Genomic DNA, 21,175 nt, shown 5'->3' with positions numbered 1-21,175 from the left:
GAGGTGTCTGAGGGAGAAGAAGATGCCGGAGAAATATGTCAGGTTGGTGCGGGAAATGTACAGATATGTGAAGACAAGTGTTCGGACCTGTTTGGGACAGACAGAAAGTTTTCAAGTAACAGTTGGCTTACATCAAGGGTCAGCATTAAGTCCGTTTCTGTTTAATATTGTGATGGAGGTGGTAACAGAGGAGGTGAGAGAAGATGCACCTTGGACAATGTTGTATGCAGATGACATCTTGCTGTGTATAGATTCAAGAGAAGAAGCGGAAACTAAACTGGAAAGATGGAGAAAAGTACTGGAAGAGAGAGGTATGAGACTGAGCAGAAGTAAGACAGAGTATATGTGTTGCGCAGTGGGCGGTGGCCAGGAGGCAGATCTGGAGCTGGAAGGAAATGTCATCAGGAAGGTGAGAGATTTTAGATACTTAGGTTCAACAGTGGAAGAAGATGGAGGAGCTGAGAAGGAAGTGGGATGCAGGATACATGCGGGTTGGAGGAACTGGAGGGAGATGGCTGGAGTGTTATGCGATAAGAAGGTGCCGATCAATCTGAAAGGCAAAATTTATAGGACAGTAGTGAGGCCAGCTATGACATATGCTATAGAAACTGTGGCCCTGAGGAAAAATAACATCAGCAGGATGGAAGTAGCAGAGATGAGAATGCTTAGGTGGATGTGCGGTGTGACCAGAAAGGATCATCTGAGAAATGACTATGTCAGGGGAACAGTGAAAGTTACGAACTTAGGAGCGAAAATACAGGAGGCAAGGTTGAGATGGTTTGGTCATGTGATGATGAGGGAGGACGAATATGTGGGAAGAAGGGTCATGCAGATGGATGTGCAAGGAAGGCGGAAGCGTGGGCGGCCAAAGAAGAGATGGAGGGAGCTGGTAGAAGAGGTCTTGAAGATGAAGAACTTGGATGTGGTGACAGCCCAAGACAGGAGGATGTGTAGGAGACTCATAAGAAACAGTGACCCCACTTAAGTGGGAGAAGCTGTAGAAGAAGAAGAAGAAGCAAAAGAAAAGAGTGAGAGAGTTAGAATGATTAGTCTTTTGCCACGGTATGACAGTGAAATGTTTAAAAGGAGGGCCACAATTGCGAATGACTTTATGCGTGGGTTATGTATGAAGAGTGGTGTGGAATTTGTGGACGTGTGGAGTGAGTTTGATGGGCGAAAGGATCTATATAAGATGGACGGCTTGCATTTGAATGGATACGGTGTAAGAAGACTTGAGAAAGTGTTGCTGAAAGTAGTGGATGTGCAAATTCAGGGAAACTAGATTTGTTAAGGGGGGGGGGTAGATATATAGTCCTTAGGGAGGCAGTTGAATGTAAGAATGAATATAATATGCCCGAGCAAATAAGGACAACAAACCAGAGTGGGATAGTTAATATAAGGCATCAAGGTAGGGTTGGGGCTAATGGGGGTCTTAAATTCATGTACACCAATGCTAGGAGTATTAGGAACAAGAAGGAAGAATTTTGGCCATGGTTGGCACTTCCAGACCACACGTTGTTGGTGTTAGTGAAACATGGCTGACTGTAGATGATATAGCTAGTGGGATTGAATGTGATGGGTATAGTGTGTTCAGGAATGACAGAGAGAATAAAATGGGGGGAGGAGTATTGTTGATGATAGCTGATGAGCTGCAGCCAAGGAGAATAGAAGTTGAATTGCAGGATAGAGAAAAGAGCACATTTGAGGCCATTTGGTGTGAGATTGTGGCTAGCAGAACTAAATATACAATTGGGTGCTGCTATAGACCAGGTGATGGAAAAGATGATGGTGACAGTATGCACAAGCAAATAGAAGAAATGAGTGGAAGGAGGGTGATTATTATGGGAGATTTCAACTATGATTGGAGTGAGGAGAGGACACACGGGAGGAAGGAATTGGATTTTATGCGGTTATTAAGGGATAACTATCTGCGACAGCATGTAATGGAAAATACTAGGGGTCAGAGAGTGCTTGACCTAGTAATTACATCTGAGGATTTGGCTGTAACAAATATGACCACATTGCCACCAATCGGTGAGAGTGATCATAGGGTCTTGACTCGGGAGGTGGCTAAAGGTGTAGAATTTTCAATTAAGACAGGGTACCTGTGGAATTATCTGGCTGGAAAGTATGACAAGCTTAGGAGTTTGAGTGGTTCAGTGCCATGGCATGTACAACTGCAAGGACTAGAAGTTGAAAGTGCATGGGAGGCAGTTAAGAAGTGTTTGCATGAAGCAATGGCTGACTGTATACCTAGAGTCCTAATAATAAATCAAGTAGGGGTTAAATGGATGAATAACACCATTAAGCTTGAGCTGCAAAAAAAGAAACAACTATGGAGGGAATTTATGGAGAAAGGTGACCGGCAGGCACACGAACGGTAAAAAGCGCAGGCCAGAAGGGTAACGAGTATGGTAAGAAAAGCAAAAAAGATTACGAAAGAACATTGGCCATGCAAGCTAAAGAGAATCCTAAACAGTTTTTTAGATATGTAGCAAGTAAAAGGAAAAATGTACATGGCAGAATGATTTTAAAGAATGCCGATGGTAGGGAGGTAACTGAATCAGTTGATATAGTTGAGTTACTGAGTGAGCACTTTGCAAGAATATATCATCCAGGTGGTGACATTGCAGAAACGAATGTACCAGTAGATTATATGGGAATTGTGGTGAATGAAGTGGAGGTGAGTAGCCTATTGTATAACCTCAATGTCAATACATCTGTGGGATTGGATGGTATGCCAGCTCGTGTCGTACATGAAACGGCTGAAGAATTGTCAATACCCTTGACCATTTTGTTTAATTTGAGTCTCGAGTCTGGGTTAGTCCCGAGGGGGAAAGAGGAGAAAATAGTTCCACTGCATAAAGGTGGTTCCAAGACTGCTGTTGTAAATTACCAATTTGTTGTAAATTAATGATTTCTGATTAGCATATCAGGAATCATTGTCAAGGTCTTAGAGAAATTAGTCAAGAAAAGAATACAGGATTACATAGATAAAAATGGGATATTGTATGGGGGACAACATGGTTTTGTGAAGGGTAGATCATGCCTCAGTAACTTGCTCACGTTTTATAACACAGTGACGGCTGAACTGGATAGGGGTAGTGGGTTTATAGTAATACTACTGGACCTTGCCAAGGCTTTTGATAGGATACCACATAGAACCCTAATCAGTAAACTGGAGCAGATGGGGGGATAGATATAGGGTTGGTGAGATGGATAGGAGAGTGGTTGAAGGAGAGATACCAGAGAGTGGTTTATTCAGGAGTGGAGTCTAAAAGACGGCTTGTGACTAGTGGAGTGCCACAGGGCTCTGTTCTTGGACCACTGCTTTTCAATTTGTTCATCAATGATATAGGAAAGGATTTGAGAGGAAGTGTTCACTTGTTTGCTGATGATGCAAAGTTGGGTAGAGCAATTATGAGTGCACAGGATGTCAAAATTTTACAGGATGATTTGGATAGTTTGGAGGGCTGGGCTAGGAAAAATGGATGTCAATTTAATGTGCCAAAGTGCAAGGTTTGCACTTTGGCACATTAAAGGATGCACTTTGGGGGTGTAAAGAATAGCAGCAGTATATCGCATTGGTGGAACCGTACTCCAGGAAATTGATGAGGCCAGGGATTTGGGAGTGTTGGTGGATAGGGAGTTGAAGTTTAGGGGGCACATTGCAAAAGTGACTAAAACAGCTCATCAAATCACTTGGCTTATGAAAAATACTTTAACATGCAGAGACAAACAAGTTGTTGTTCCTCTGTATCGAGCCTTGATAAGACCCCATCTGGACTACTGTGCCCAGTTATGGGCACCAGGGTTTCTTCGTGATGGGGAGGAAGTGGAGAGGATCCAGAGACGAGTGACCAAGATGATAGCAGGTCAGTGAAATGAACCTTATGAGAATAGGTTGAAGATTTGTGGGTTGCAGAAACTGGTCGATAGGCGAAGGAGGGGTGATATGTTTGAGACATTCAAATTACTGAAGGGTTTCTATAAGATTGATCCAGAAGATATTTTTGAAAATATGACTGGTGGTGGGAGGACTAGGGGCCATTCATGGGAGCTGGGCAAGAGCGTGGTTGACAAGGGTGTTAGAGCTAGGTTTTATACTTGGAGAATGGTGAATGAGTGGAATAAGCTTCCAGAGTCTGTTGTGGGTGCTACGACCGTGAATGAGTTCAAGGCAAGGTATGATAGATACTGTGTGAATGTCGAATAGTTGTTCTTGACATGATGTTAGGGCCTCCCTCGATGAGTCTGTCGACTCCTTGGAGTTGCCCGGAACAATAATAATAATATGCTGTCAGGGTTATGGTTTGGTAAGAAAGTTTAGGACGGGATACCCTGAGCACCATGCTTACTCTACGCAGAAAGGGATAATTGGTAATTGTGTAAAGAGGACCGGAAAGTGGACAGCCTTGTTTAATACCTCTGCTGTATGGTACAGATATGATGAGGCTGTAGTTTATTTTCCTCCAAAAGTATACCTTAGCATACAACATCTTAATGGATTGAATGATGCTTGAGCCAAAGCCAAAGTCTTTCAAGCAGCTGAAGAGGTATAGATGTTAGATGCGGTCGAAAGCTTTTTCTTGGTCCAGTGTTACAAGACCCATTGTTTAACTGTTGTTGTTTATCATATCCCTTATGATGTGTAGGTTTTGGTGGATAGACCGTCCAGGGATGGAATAGCTCTGATGGAAATCTATTATTTCTTTCAGAGCGGGTTTAAGTTTGTTGGCAAAACTTTTCATATTATTTTACAGTCGGTGTTTTTGATGGAGATGGGTCGCCAGTTTCCTAATTTTCTAGCGTCTCTTTCTCTGGGATAAGCTGTTCCCAGAAGGATTGGTAATATTCAGTGGTGAGCCCGTCTATGCCAGGAGATTTATCTTTAGGTAAGGAGGTGCAGGCAGTTGTCAAATCGTGTACAGTGATGGGCAGCTCTGTCTTATACCCCATTGGTGGTGATTTTTTTTTATTTAACTTGTTAAAATATACATTGGAAGATAGGCTACACAAAGACTATTTACCTATTATAAGAATATATATTACAGGTGGGAAGAAAAGATTTTCCATTTGAATTTACAATAGAAAAGAGGCAAAAGATACATGAGTGGTAGAGAGGGATTCGTCTTTTTAGTAAAAGAGTCAATATTACAGTTCAGTTATTCACTCTTAGTTATATTTCAGATGAAGTGTATCGTCGTCGGCAATCCAGAACAGGGTACCAGTTGGATTCCACTCCTCTATGAATTTCGCGACAGTTTTTTTTTTTTTTTTATGATAATCAAGTTCCAGTGAAAATGTCCATGGCAGTTTCCGAAGTAGGTTACACACGAGGGTTTGTGCCGAGTCGGTGACGCATGGGTGCTGGTTATTTCGTTTGTGCTTAAGGTAGAAGCTGTATATGACGGCTTTGGCGCAGCTGAAAAGGAAATTGCACATTCTGTGTCTGTTCTCTTCTGTATGGACCAAGTTCCTGTAGTCCTCTTGGCTGTGTGCGTAGTTACAGGTGCTAGAGGCACTATTCAGGGCGTAGGTGATCATCGCTTTGTTTGCGGGACAGGTCAGATGTGTGTTCTAAGGTGCCTGAAACTTCGCAGAATTGACACAGATCCGTTTCTCTGAGCTGAAATTTGTAGAGCTTAGAAGGGGTTGGCAAGATGTTATGCCATAGTCTCCACTGTATGTCGGAATCTGGTTTGGCACACCTCGATTTCTATGGAAGATCCCACTGAAAACTGAGTGGAATGTGCAGCTTTATAGATGAGAGAGTGATAAGGATGAATATAGGAAGAGCAAGGTTGGGGGAACTAACACGAGGAAGTGCTATATTTTCTTGTACTTGGAAGGAAGACCTGGAAGTGAGACCTCAGATGATACAAGATTAAACGTGGGCTCCCTGCAGGTTGTAGAAGGAATACGGATTCCTTGAGGTGAAGCGCTATCTAAAAAGGCTTGTATAATAGCAGCTTGTATCTGCTGTGATTCTTATTCCTTCCCAGTCCCATGTCGGGAAAAGAAAGGGCTGACCAGTTATAAGATTTGCTGTTTCTGTTTTCGAAAACAGTGGTTCTGCATCTTTGTAAAAATGAGGTAGTTTAGGAGGTGCATAACTGGCCATTCGGAGGATTGTGGAAAGTGTAAGTCCTCTGGTGGATGATTTCGTGATAAATCGATGGTTGTTACATAAGCATGATTGCACTGGTGTCTTTAGGAGGAAGATTATCCTGAAGGATCTAATCTTGTTTTCAAGGGAAATGAGGCCTTGACCGCTCTTACTGAGTGGCTTGCTGAGTGCAGAGTACGTTGTCCAGTTAGTATTTTTCCAGAGGAGACGTTTGATTGCCTTTTGAATGTGATGGAGAAAGTCCTCAAAGGGGGGTGTGAGTACTTTGAGGGTATTCATAGCACACTCGCAGCCATCTGGTTGATTATTAGGATTCTTCCTCTAAGTGAAGACATTGAACCAATGCTGTTCCATTTTCCTAGCACTTGTTTAAATCGGTTGTGCAGCTGTGTCCAGTTCAGTGCATTATATATTTTGGTGTTGCCAAGGTGGACACACCTAAGTATATTTGTCCTTCACTTGACCAGGTACATTCGATCGGAGAATCATTTCTAGCCTTCATCTGCCTGACCAAAAGCCAGTGGTTTTTGCAGAGTTTAATTTGGCCCCTGAGGTTTGTGCATATAATCTGTGTTCTTCCTCGGTTACTGTCATTTCTTCGTCATTACGGATTATTACGGTGACGTCATCAGCATATGCTGATGAGGTTATTTTTAGAAGTTGTTCTGTTGTGCTGGTTCGTTTGGAGGCAACGGTGTCATGTACTCTTTTTAAGAAAGGTTCAATGGCCAGTGTGTATAGTTGTCCGGAGAGAGGACATCCTTGCTTGATCCCTCAAGATTATGGCAAAGTGTGAATGAGACTGTTGTTGATTTTTGAACAGAAGATTGCATCTCTGTATAGCACCCCAACCATAGCCGAATGCCTTTACGACTTCATAAAGGAACTCGTGCTCTACCCTGTCGAAAGCCTTCTCCTCATCAAGGCTGACGAGTGCTAGGTCTTCATTTTGGCTGTTTGCGATGTGGATGAGATCTCTCATTAAATGGACGTTATCATGTATTGATATTCCAGGAACAGAATAAGTTTGATGTCGGCCAATGACTTTAGGCAGTGTTGGCTTTACTCGGTATGCTATTACTTTATCGGCATTGATTAATGAGATTGGTCGCCAGTTTCGGATATCCGTACGGTTTCCTTACTTTGGTATCAATCGTGCTACTGAGGTCGTGACGGATTATGAGAGCCCACTGAGGTAGGTTTCTTGCAGTGTTTTAAGGAGTAGTGGTCCGAGTTGAGTCAAGAAGACTTGAAAAAAATCTGTTGTGAGACCATCTAGGTGGGGAGATTTCTTTGGCAAGGATGTGCATGCAGTTTTCAGTTCCTCTAGAGTGATTGGGTTTTCTAAGTGGTTCCGATCTGTTGCAGAGATTCTTTTTGTTTCTTTCAGTATTTCGTTAATGGCGTGAAGGGATGTTCCTGTAGAGCTGTATGCATTCTTGTAGTATTGTAGGATTTAAGAGGTGATTTTACTTGGATCTTCTGTGATGCTGCCATCTTGAAATCTAATAGCGAGACGCAGTTTGCTGCCTGGTATTTTTTTTTCCAAAGAGAAAAAAATGTATTTTGGGTGCATCTGAAATATTTATTTGTGTATGCCTCGATCTAAGTAGGACACTCTTTGCAGATAATTGTGAGTGTTTTTGCATGGCTTGGAAGGCTGTATTATATTCAGGGTTTTCTTCTGGTAGATACTGGAGTTGTGCTTCGAGTTGTCGGATACTAATGTTTTTGTGTTGATTTTAAGTGGGGGCCACCATGTTTTCATTGGTTATGTATTCCCTTTCAAGTGAGTGAGGTTAGGTATTAAAGCCTGAGTGTTTGTTATGTATTCTGTATCTTTCAGGAGGGTATTGTTGAAGATCCAATATGCACTTCTTGATTTGGATGCTTCTAAAGATAATGAAAGTTGCAGCTTGACGAAGCAATGACGTGAGATGTAGGAAGGAATGTGTGAGATGTTTCTAACTAGAGGAAATGTGTGTTTGGAAATGCAGTATCTGTCCAGTCGTGCTTGGTAGTATTAGTCGCTGTGATTGCTGACCTCTGTGTGTAGGACTTCTTATCTGGATGTTGATGCCGAAAGACGTCGATGAGTTCATTATCGTCTACCAGTGTCTGAAGCTTGTTTATTAATTGGATACAATGTTCAACACATTGACGTCTGTCTTTTTCTTGGTCAAGAGTGCAATTAAAGTCTTCAGCTATTATGAGATGTTCTTGCTCAATACTGGAAAGATGGTTTTGAATGAAGTTCAAGATGTGTGATTCAGGAGCATCCTGCTGCTGTTGTAGATATTGAACACATGCAGGGTATTATGATTGGGTATATCTGCAATCACATTCAGTTTGTAGGGAGATCGATGATGTACAACTAAGTTAACCCCTGCTCCATGGATTGCAGAGCGATATAGGCCATTGAGCTACTCCAGATAAATTTTCCAGATAAATTGGATGAGGAGTTGATATTTGTTTCTTGCAGAAGTATTAGGTCTATATGGTATTTCTGTACCTGGTCAAGGACTATTCTGTTGCGTAAAGTAGAGGCACAGCCTCTTGCATTGAGAGAAAAAATGCTCAACGACATTATGTTTATGAAAGTTTGATTGTAAATTGAATTTAATATTGGTCCTGGTATTGTGCTTGTAGCCCATTAATCAGGTAGTAGATTCGCTTACTCCTGTTGACCTCTGCTCTGCTCTTTTTGCACTTCAGTTTGAGTGTATGCACTGAAGTTGAGATATCAGTTCCGGGATTCTTGTGGTGTATTTAAAGGCTATAGTTAATTTCTGAGGAGTGCCTTGCACTTTCTGTATGAAGGATGATAACTGATTCATGTTTAGGGCACCCTCAATGTGGGGAAGTTCTCCGTCAACTTCTTTCTCTTCTAAGTCGTCATGTGGAAGTAGAGTATCTTCATCGTCTGGGAACTCTGTTTCTTCTTGACTAGCTGCAGGTGAATGAAGGCCATTTTGAGTAGTTTCTTCAATCGGATGAGGTTTTGAATTAGTGGGAGGCTGGGTTGATGATTCTGGTGTTGTGTCCCGGGATTGCTTATAATTAGTTCATCCTGGTCATCTCTGTTGGGAGGATCTGTGTTTTCGTGCTGTTTGTTTAGTGTTCGGTGTTGTGAAACTTCGTTATCAGAGCTTGGGATCTCATTACTCAGCAGGGTTCAAGAACGAGGTGAACCTTGTCTTTTCCAGTTCGTGATTTTCTTGGCTCTGAAATAGCTGATGGGGAGAGGATTTTCGGTTTACTTTTTTCCTGTGCTTCGATTTTCTTCATGTACGATGTTGTTCTGTTCAACCGGTTTGCTATTCTGGACTGGGATGTTTGTTGATGAATTGTTGGTAATATAGGGACAGGATTTCTTAATGTGACCCTCTTCATGATAGAAGAAGCACTGTGATGAGAAAGTGTAGGTGATTCCATTTATATCCGTGTTGGTTAATTTTGGCAGGTTATGTAGTGCGTCGTTGTTTGGAAAATGCATTAATGCCTGTCTTTGGAAGCTTTTGACATTTGCAAATTCGTGCTTCTTCGTGGCTGCTGACAATGTGCGTATTTTTCCTGTGACAGAACCGTTTCTTGATAACAGAGAGAGAGAGAGAGAGAGAGAGAGAGAGAGAGAGAGAGAGAGAGAGAGAAAATAAGTCACCATTCGAAGGAAATTTAGAATGTATTCATAGATGAAAGATTATACTTCTGGAGGTGTGAGCATCCTCCATCATGCACAGTAGAACGTGATGATCATCATTCTTCTTTTGCTTTTCAGTGTTGGTGATCCTCGTTGCCTCCTCCGTGGCTCTGTACAGCCGCTACCGTCTTCACGTCAGGATCTGGTTGTATTCGCACGGCTTTACGTGGGTTAAAGAAGAGGAACTCGATTCCGACAAAGAATTCGACGCTTTTGTATCTTACAGCTCCGAGGATTGCCGCTTCATACTGGACGACATCGTTCCGGGTAAGTTTAACGAAAGAAAAAACAAAATAAAGCACTTTTTTGATCAGTGTAGGAATTGAAACAAAAATTCGCTTTCTGTGAAATTCATTCTGCATTCTCATAAGGGACCTCTGTGGACATGGCGATATCTGCGATCGACGCCCTTTGGCCAATGTTCGGATATCTCAGTGATTTTCGTCATCACAGAATGCGCGGATGTCTTGTCGACTTTCCTGCATCTTCGCTGCATCAATTTCAGCAAACTCTGAGCTGTCTAGGATTGCTTGTGTGGGACTCGTAGACCCGAGGAGGCACCGAAACAATGAAACTCGCAGTTCGCGTGCTCAGTGCGTCTAGTGACATTGTGATGCTTGGATTTAACGGTGGGGATGGCGAAGTCATCGGGTGTAGATTGTGGACGCACTTCGCCATTCACGTTCCAGAGTGAGCCACCTGTTAAACGTGCACTCAATGGGATTGATGCGCGAGTGCGCGCGCCACACACACACACACACACACACACACACACACACACACACACACACACACACACACACACACACACACACACACACACACACACACACACACACACACACACACACACACACACACACACACTCGCATATTCAATGAATAACTGCGTTTGCTGATGAATATCAGCGGATGGTCGTATCAGTCGGAACGTTTCACAAATCGCACAAGTGGCCACTCCGTCAGCCATGTCGCATCGGTGAGGCAACTGAGACCATTCAAGACAATGTGGTGTTTCAGTGACTGAGGGTATATTCCGTTAAAGGGGGCGGGAGAGAAATGTTATTACAGTATTAATAAATATAATTTCTGACAATAAAATACTCGTTTTCGCCATCGAGGAGACTAAATTCGTTTTAATTTAGTCGTCATGGTTTATGTTGATAAGTTTTCTGTAAAACGGAGACCTCTAGCGGTACATCTGTGAGACTTCGACCGAAATGTTCTGTTACAAATGAACCAATGAATTGAAGTTTCTGATGGAATTTCACAACCGCTAAGCTGAGGTCTCGTTTGGCGTGGTGGACGGTGTCGCCGGCTTTCCACCTTATTGCTGTAGTTTGGAATCCACAGCGGAGGACGATGTGTTGAGAATGTCTGTAGATGGTGTCTATTGCTTCTTCGCTTGAGGCCAGCAGCTGACTGGAGGCCTGTGGCCACTTGAAAAGGCACCGGGGTTGATCTTCGGGAGCAAGTTTTCCAAATCACGTAGCCCACGGGTAGTTATAAAAAAAAAAAAAGAGAGAAGCACGATGGGTTTACGTAGACGAGATTCACATAACGAAGCGAAATGCAAAATTGGCTTTTTCGAGGATATCAAACTGCGTCGTGGTTCGTGAAGTGCGAAATGGAGTTGAGTTAGCGTTTCGTATTTCTTCTTCATTTGTGTCATCGAAGAGCAGCGTCGTTGACCCCATCATATTAAAGTCTTTCAATGGCCGACACCACATTTCTGACCCTCGTTCATTCTGGTTCTCCGACGTATTTTCTGAATTCCGCTGAACGGTGGATTTCGATGAAGGATCAGACGATAATTCTTCTCGGCGGTCCTCTCCAGTCGACACATGACTCGCGGTTATGCACCGCAAGTAATGTGTGACTGATTATGAGGTGCGAAGATTATTTCCTGTTTTTACGGCTATTTTTATGAGCCTCCGTAGCTGACGAAGTCCTTCGTTTGGAAAGATCTTTCGTTTTTTTCATTTTTCAATTTTTCATTTAATGCGGAAAAACTCGGGTTTTTCTGCATTAAATGAATTGAAACTTCTAATGAAGGGGACTCACTCCGTCTTGGGAAGGACGAGAGAAATGGAGGGGGGGGGGGAATGAGTTGCAATTTTGCATCGGTTTTCCCATTATGCGCAGTAAGGAAGAAGACCGGAAATGAACTACGGGGGAGGGGTTGCGGTCTTCCGATCACAAAAGAATCGGATTTTCCTTTCGGCGCATCAAACACAGCAAGGAAGGAAAAATTCGTCAGAAGAAGATGGGGGCCGGGAGTGGGTTAGTTGCGGAATAACTAGAGGGACGTCATTGCAGTAAAAAAGAAGAAGAAGAAGAAAGTGCTCGTAAGTTTAAAGACGAATAGTGCGATAGTTAATGCAGACGTGACCCGAGTTTCTTGTGGGTTTCCGAATTCCTGCGCAATCAACTAAGACGATGCAGTGGCTGTGGGTGTGTTCGTTTAGGGGAACCTCGAGATGTTGGAGGGAAAACGCTGCTATTTGCACGCGACACTCCACGTGAGAAAAGTCTTTCGAAAGTAAGGATGTTCTTGTAGGGTCTCTTGGATGGGGTTTGGACGCGAGTCTCCAAGCATCGCCGATACTGACCGAGCAAAGAGAGGGGCGAAATGTCGGCACCGAATATTCACCGAGTTGGGTTGTAATTTCATCGAAATATCTTTCGGGAGAAGCATTGCTCAGGGTTGAACCTGAGGCCGGTGACATTTTCTCGGATCCGATCCGAGGCTCCCCCACCCACCCACACGCACACACTCACAGATGTTGTTTACAGGGAAAAAATTGCAATTTTTAAGAGGATTATTATTTTGCGTCGCTCCTGCAGTTGTTCGCATTAGAGAAGACTGCGTCAAAAAATTCTACTCGCCGAATTTTTTGAGGCATGCGAGCGAATGGCAGTCCGCCCTGTAATTCTGTCTGCTTATTTCGACTCTGATCTCGAAATGTGAAGCAGAATTTCAGAAACATTCAATTTCTTTTGTTCCAGGACTGGAAGACGAAGAGCCGAGCTTCTCGCTCTACCTCCACGACAGGAACTCCTTGGGAGGGTCGTTTGAGTACGACAAGATCATGATTGCCGTAGGACGGAGCAAAAGAACGATCATGGTCGTCTCGGGGTGAGTACTTCCGAATTACATCCCCTACTCCCTTTTTTTTAACAGAATTACATTCCCCGTGGTTGTAAACTGTGAAGCTGAAGAAAGATCGTATAAATCGAGTCCTTACTCCAGAGCGGAAGGACTGCAGACTCACGAGAATCAACTGCGCACACAAAAGCACACCGGTAATAATACTATTTAGGATTACGAACAAGAAATGGCAGCACTTGCCTAGTTGGCAAAAGTCCCAGCGATGACAACTGGCTGCTTACACATTTGAAAAAGTTAAAGCTAAAAAAATAAAAATAAATAAAAAAATATAAAAAATTCCCACGGGATTTAAAAGTTGCCCGAAAATTTATTTATGAGGAACTGAAATACTAAACGACACGGTGCTCAGCAGTCCACGTAAAGTACTTCAGAATATTCCACAGAGTGAGCTTCTGTGGAATATTCTGAATACAAAGTTTCAAATGTTTCCAGCCTCAAAGAAAGGAGAAATTCGCTCCTTAAATTTCTCGATCGCAATTTCAGCAAACATTCTCAGTGGATTTTCCACCCACTCGGATGCGATTCTTCATAAGACTTTTTCGTTCGTATTTGAATTATTTTCAGTACGTCTTCCGAGGGATTTACAGATGTCCAAGATGAACGAGTCTCCCCTACGTCACTCCTCGCGTGTGAACATCATCCATTCAGAGCTGTTTCAGCAAGCCTTAAATGCTTAATGGATGATCTTTATCACCTGATGCTCAAAGAAAAAAACTTCTTCATACTTGAAGGCGACTTTCCGAAGAATGGACGACGACCATGGGGAAATCTTTGCTGCCTAGTGGAGTAAAGATGATTCGAAGTCTTAAAAAACAGCTAATCCCTTTCAACGATGTCCGTGAATGCATCATGGAGGGATAAAGAAGTTGCCCGAAAGCGACATCCCCCCTCCCCCCCCCTCAACCCGCTGTTGTTTCTGCTGAGCAACTCGACCCACCCATAAATTTCGCGATTATGGGGATAAAGTTAGATTGCAACACGCTCCAGGGGCATCGCGTTGTTGCCACTTGTGGTTAAGTATCATCTCCACAACCTTTATTTAAATGACGTCACTTAATCCTTCCATTAATACTAAGCTCTGGTTCGCTTCCGCTTATGCTCTCGGCGACTTTTTTTGTGTTCCCGCTGCATTCCTGCAACTCCTTTTTGATTTTCCGTATTTTTTTCTTTCCGTAGGAACTTCGTAGCCAACGAGTGGTGCATCTTGGAGTTCCGCACCGCGCACGTGAAGGTGCTTGAAGAAAAGATCAATCACATCATCATCGTCAAGTACGGAGACCTCCCTCGGGACGAAGACATCGACCCCTCGCTCCGAGTGTACCTGGAGACCGCAACCTGCTTGAAGTGGGGGGAGAAGTACTTTTGGCAGAAACTGAGGTTCGCCCTCCCCAAGAAGAAGAGGCCGCACGAGAAGAGGAGACCACGAGACGAAGACGACCAACCCACTGAGAGGACTCCTCTGATGAACTGAATGGTCCTTCGGAAATTTTTTTCTTTTTACTAGCAAATCGACGTAAAAATAACCGCTTGAATGTCGCGGGAAACTTCCTTTTAGACGAGAACGTTTTTTGTACCCCATTTTGGTGATTGTACATAAAGTGCTCATCTTACGCGTTCTCCGTCTCTTTCTTTGATCATTTTTAGGTCGAGCCCGCCCAGTGACAAGAAACTCGCATCCAGCACGCGCCAGTAGAAAAGCTAACAGGAGCGAAGCCATTGCAAAACCAAGAGCGGAAGAGAAACGCTAAAAAGGCGTCTGAAACGACGCAGTCGTCGCAGGATGGCACGTGGCTACCTTTGTTTGCATTCACTGATGGACGCGCTCTGCGCTTCTGAATTTCTCCAGAGGAGCCTTCGTCACACTACGAAATCCCCGTGGAAAGGTCAGGACACGAAATCGCACTGATGAAGTTTTAATCACGTGACTTCTCTGTACCATTAGTGCGTCGGTATTCTGTGACACGACCTTGAGAGCTTGCGGTTTTCGAAGGTTAGAAGTACTGTTTAGTAACTCAAACTACGAGAGAGAGAGAGAGAGAGAGATCACGTCATTCTATTCAAATTCTGCTTTTCATTAAACTTTTATTTAAACTGAGTTTTTTCCAAACTTCATAAATTAAAAAGTAAACATTTTTATTCGGGAAACCCCAACACATGAGCCACAACAGAGCCTCTACGAAATAAATGCCAAGTGCGGCCAAAAGTGAATTTTGACGCAAATCGCATTTATTTGCTATAAACTATATATACATATATATATATATTAAAGTTTCACGGCTTATACATGCCACAAAAATTATATAGTATTCAAACACCCCAATATGTTTCATCCATCGTAAATTGGACATCATCAGGGAGATACTGTTAATTACAATCCAATCAAAAGAATGAGTCAAAAATCATCTCGGTTGCAGCTGAAGTACGCTGCTTGGAAATAGGTCAATCAGACCATCGTGTGAGGAACAAAGAGCCACGGCGCCTACCTTAAAAAGGTGTAAGAGCTGCATTCTCTGCGATGACCTCTGTAGTAATCCTATGGGGCGTATTTTACACAAGCGTACGACAGCGATCAATGGAAATTTTGGACCATTCTTCCTGTACGCATATAATGAGGTCCTGTACTGTTGTGGGGCGAACGTCCCTTGACCTGCTCCGATGCTCCAGTTCCTCCCACAGTAGGGTTGAGATCGGGGCTCTGTGGAGCCCAGTCAAGTGTGGTGATGTTCATATCCACAAACCACGAGGTTACAGCAGCAACCTTTTGACACGACGCATTGTCTTTCTGAAAGAGACACTTTCGTAGAAACACCAAAAAGTTGTTTTGTTGACATTGTTCGTGTCAGCAAACACAGAGATCCAAGGCCGAGCAATGACCTTTCCATCACGCTGCCATCTCCAAATTTCATAACTGGGGGTTATGCACTCGAGTAAGAGACGTTCACCGGGCATCCGCCATACCCACACCCATCCGTCTGCTCGGCAGAGGGCGTAGCGTTGATGTGTGTTCGGATATTGACATTTGTTATAAGATGAGAGTGGATGGCGGCCTCTTGCACGGAGAACATCCGCACCGATAAAACACAAAACAAAACCGAGAAATGGGGAAGTGACTGAAGGGAGTCGATGTTGTTGTTGTCCTTCTCTGTGCACAATCGAGGGTTCCCAGGAAGATTTTGGGCGCACCACCCATGCTGAACCGACATTTTTAAAGTATTCGAAGATCTGAATGCGAGCAGTTGCGTTATGAGAGCGAGCGAGACGCCAAGTTTGTTGGAGGCTGAGGAGGATGCGCGTGCATCATCTCTTTGTGCCGTTACAGCCTAAATTGTGTAAGCCAACGAAACAAGAAGGAACCGATCTTGACTGATATCTGAGTATTAATAATCGCAAGCGAGATCTTTCTCGCAAGAAATAAACGACGATGGTGTTTCGACAGCATTGAATCTCGCCAGGTTGCATTTAAGGTGACGAATCAGTTTGCATGCGCTCGTTATGGACTGTCTTGAAGCCTAAACCACGAGATTTTTACAATGGGTGGGATGGGATTTAGAGTCAGGGAGAAAGAAGGTCATATGCACAGGGGGAAGAGTGTGGGCGAAAGCATGGAGGAGCGTCCGGAATCCCAGCCCAATTAGCAGACAGGGAACGCAGCTGATTCGGCCCGCTTTAGCTGAATCAAGTTGCTTCATAACGCAAAACAAAAGACGACGTAGGATGAAACATAACACACCGATCGGTGTCGTTTGAATGTTTCTTTCAGCGATTTGAATAGCTTCGTAGAGGAATATTTAATTTCGGCTCGTATCGTCTATTTCATAACGGCCATCTTAAAAAAAAAAGAAAAGCAAATTCGCACTGCAACACGATCCCATTATTATTGAAGAGGCTTAATACTGAGAAAGCGTTAAAATAAGGTCTGATAGTAAAAGAATAATCAGTATTTAAAAGCTAAGCTAAACTAGAATTCCATGCTGGTTCTATAGATGAATGCTTGCGCGAGCATTCAAGTGAATTCCCCTTCAGACATTGAAATGCATCGAATCAACGTTTCTTGTCTGGTCACTCGCATGTGATGCATTTAATGCACCAGCATCCAGTGGCGGCCCGTACATAAGCACTGCGACACTGCAGCACCCCAAGGAAAAAATGAAAAAATTAAATTTTGTTTGTGTTCATAAATAATAACAATGCGTACAACATTATATAAATGCAATGCAACATGTTAAAGGTTACAGCTTATGTTTCGACATTGATTGAATAGTTGGATTAATTAATCGAATTAATTGGAATTGTTCGATTAACGCTTTAGATTACGAAACAAATGCACTGCGATCTAACGCAGTGCATTTGTTTGCAGTGTCGGTATTATCACGTTCGGCCAATTGCAGCCAGCCTCGCCGATATTCGTTTGCGCTTCTCATGCACGTTACAAGTGAATCCGTCACTGCTCGTTTGGGCAGTGTATTGCACGCTGTGAGATACGAAACTTTTATTATTGGTGCGTCTTCGTGGTGAGGGTGAACTATTTTTTGTAAATTTTATTTTATTTTGTTAAAATAACATAATTATTTATTTATTATAGATACAAGGCTGAATTATGAAGAGTGTCACTGTTGAAACTATGAAAAGAATTATATATTTTTTTCAATTATCGTTACACGAAACAAATGCACTGCGATCTAACGCAGTGTGAGAATTATCGCGCCAATTGCAGCTAGACTCGCCGATATTCGTTTACGCTTGTCACTGTGCGCTACAAGTGATTCCGACACTGATCATTTGGGCAGTGTACATTACAGATAAATTGTAGGCATGCGCGCGTTATTTCTGTGAGATACGAAACTTTTATTATTGGTGTTTGTTCGTGGTGAGGATGAAATATTTTTAATAAAGCAATTTTTAATATGTAACTTTATTTATTAATAAATTCGTTACTGATTAGGATTTTTTTTTTTTTTAAATTTTGTATATGCAACATTCCCACTTAAAATTTTTGATAAACTGATTTTCGATGAATTGTTTATTCGGTGAATTGCTTTTTCGATGAATTGTTGTTCGATGAATTGCCTTCGATGAATTGTCTTTCGGTAAACTGTTTTTCGATGAACTCTCCGGATACCGCCGCAACTGCCACCGTCTCCAACTTCTACAAGTACATTTCTTGGCTATTCGGTTAATTCAAAGACGAGCACACAAGCACATTACCTTGACAACAATCCCTTTATTTCCGCCAATTACTTCAATACAGCAGTTATTTGTGTAAACGGTTAACATTATGAGTTACAACATAAATCGCGCCTTTTAGGTGAATTCCGCGCAAGGAAGGTTTGAAAAGTGCGCACCCTCTAAATGGACTGAGGGTTAATTATTTGTGAACCTTTCGGCCAAACATAAAACTTTTTCGATCCACTTCAACGACTGGATGATGATCTAACAGCGGTCATCCTCTACCGTCCGACAGCGGCTTCTCACCAAGAGACTTCTTAGACCCTTTTAATGTGGAGTTTTCTTCATAATTTGCTAGGCGACATTCTTTGGCAGGTCACTCTTGCAAGACGAAAAGTTCGACTTGCCCAGCGGGAGATTGCTACCGCCCCCCCCCCCTCGTGCTACTCATTTGAGGAAGACAAGAACATCCACTTCTACTACTAAACACCCACGAAGGTGACACCCACCCGATCGCTAACAAATATCAAGTAGTTTTTTGCCCTGGGATGCCCCTTCGCAGGTTTCATGAGGACTGTCCAAAAAAAAAAAAAAAAACTCTCCACAAAAACAGCACATCCAATCAGTGACTTTTCACCTCTTCTGGCGAGTTAGCGTTCGTGTGTCTAAATCTTTTTTTGATTAACAGGGGCGGGGCTGTGAGGTTGAATACAGATTTCGTACTTCATTCAGCAGGGGCGGTCCACTCTACGCTTCGGGATGCCTCCATTTTTTTTTTTTATGACTTCCATGCACAAAAGGTTCCTTTATAAACCTTTCGTACATTCATATCGTGGATGATTTAAGCATTTCTTTTTCTAATTTTATGATTTTATTTTATTTTATTTTCTTACATAGTCTGGAATCTCTCTAGAGGCCAAACTTGGAACTTTTTTTAATCCACTGAGGTCTCCTACTCCGCCAACCAGACCGCTTTGAAGACTACTTTTGCACAGTGATGTTCTTTAACCTCGTTTGGTGAACTGCTCGATTCTCCACCAACCTCCTGAATCAGGACAGAAGAATCTTGAAAAGCCTGAATACCAACAAGGCAGCTGGTCCTAATGGAATCCCGTCCATTGTGCTCAAGGGATGTGCTCCTGAAGAAACAACCATTCTTTTATCATGGACAAACTACGTTGAATCCACCTTACGCCATGAAAACAAGCTCACATGCAGCCAATTTCCCAAAAGGTTTTAAATGTCAAGCTATCGACTTACTGTTCTCGCTTCATTCTTGTCCAAGGCGATAGACAAGGTCATCAACAGCGAACTTTTTCAACACCTTCAGAACTGCTCTCTAATTAGTGGCCACCAGTATGGATTTCGTCACTTTAGATCCATAGAAGATCCCCTGGCTTATATCGCGCATTTCTAGACTTAGAAATGCGTCATTTAAATTTAAAGAAAAGACATCTTCAAGCCTTTTGATAGGATCCGGCATAGAAGGCTTCTAAACCAATTACCATCGTGTGGACCATCTTACTCCCTTTGTAATTAGATTACCAGTTTTCTCTTTCACGCAGATGTCCTTCGCAGTGCTGTCAATTTATCTACCCTTTCCCTAATTTATATGAACGATCTGCTTTCATTGATTGCAAACCCTTTCAGAGATTAGCTGAAGATGACCAGCCTTACAGTGCCCAAACATCTCAAGATCATCTGCAAGTGCCCTGAACACTTGATCTCCGCAGAGCGGGATGAAAGCAACCCAGTCGACTTCAATGCTTCCATTATGCAGTTTGCTTGTTTTTTTTGCAATACAGAAGGAAAAAAATCAGACCTTCTCCTTTGCTTTTCATGATCAACAGTCAAGACCAAATCTCTTCGCTCGTGCTGACTCTTATCGAAATCTTTCCTGGCCCAGTCCCATCCCACTTCTACAGAACCATCAGCTTCCAGAAAAGCTTGGCATCAGTCAAGAAGGTGTTTCTCTGTGAACAGCTACTTATTCTGCACAAATCCCGAATCCGGCCAACCTTGGAATAGTGCTTTTGCGTTTGGGGGTGGTGCCCCTAAGTCATCTCTAAAAATTCTTGATGCTCTTCAGAAAAGGGCAGTCGAGTTGAAAAATGACACTTCTCTTGCAAACTCGAGAACTTGCAGACTTAAGGACGGCCACAGAAGATCGTGGCCGTCCTTAGCACCACTGGCATCCATTATGACTCTCATTCCTACCAGATCAGCTGCTCAGCATCCGTTTACAGTTAAACTGCATACTCACGGAACTCCCAGTCATCTTTCGTGCCATCATCATAATCCGGTGGCACAGCCTCCTCCGCGAAATATTTCCAAAGGACTGCAACCCTCGGTTCTTCAAGGAAAATGTCAACAGATTTATCTGCTACCGATCCCAGCCCACTTGTGACTTTATTTGCTCTCTCTCTCTCTCTCTCTCTCTCTCGTGTGGGAGTGATATAAGAAAAATTAGAATGTCCTGACTTCTTTGTGGTGGTTCTTCTGTCACAGCTTTTGTGGTTTATGGCGGAAAGCTCCTCTGTGGGGCTTGGTAATCGAGGTGAACAAAAACGCGCTTTTTTTTTACAGAACTTCTGGTCCTGTTAATGTTTTTGTTTACCGCTCGTGATTTGCGTTACAGGAAGTTACTCATAGAGAATGAAAAGGTTTTGCCATTCAGTACTTCCGGTGCTTCCACAAGCAAAGTGCGGCCCTCGGTTTCTCATTGCGAAATGTAGAGGTCCAAGTGGGGACCCTTCTTGCTGCTGAAGCTTCTCCCGTTAGCAGACTGCTCTAACTCCTATCGTGTTGTTTGTTAGCAAGTAGAGGAATCGCTCTATCCAAATGAAGGTCTCCGGCTGTCAGATGTCTTACCAAGAGGGCAATGCAGAGTTAGTATTCAAAAGCTAGGAAAATGACCAAGTGGATGAAAGTGGAAGCTCCAGCTGCTTTCTTTAGAGGGAGGTTTCAGAGTATGTTTAGTAAGAGATACACTGATCCAGTTTGTGAT

The 21,175-nt window shown here is 43.0% G+C and overlaps 1 protein-coding gene across 1 annotated transcript in view; it reads left to right on the top strand.

The window, feature by feature from the left end:
* Positions 1–14,612, top strand: part of LOC150109754 (uncharacterized) — a 44,367-nt gene extending 29,755 nt beyond the window's left edge. The window contains exons 5-7 of the mRNA XM_090396550.1: positions 9,909–10,097; positions 12,840–12,969; positions 14,179–14,612. Coding sequence (XP_090252676.1) covers positions 9,909–10,097; positions 12,840–12,969; positions 14,179–14,473 — 614 coding nt within the window. The 3' untranslated portion in view covers positions 14,474–14,612. The remainder of the gene's footprint in view (positions 1–9,908; positions 10,098–12,839; positions 12,970–14,178) is intronic.
* The last annotated feature ends 6,563 nt before the right edge of the window (positions 14,613–21,175 follow it).

This window comes from Typopeltis vanoorti, chromosome 1 (genome assembly GCF_054136105.1).
Source record: "Typopeltis vanoorti isolate ZY-2024b chromosome 1, IOZ_Tvanoo_1.0, whole genome shotgun sequence".
Lineage (NCBI taxonomy): Eukaryota > Metazoa > Arthropoda > Arachnida > Uropygi > Thelyphonidae > Typopeltis > Typopeltis vanoorti.
This window is presented reverse-complemented; position numbering and strand designations above follow the sequence as displayed.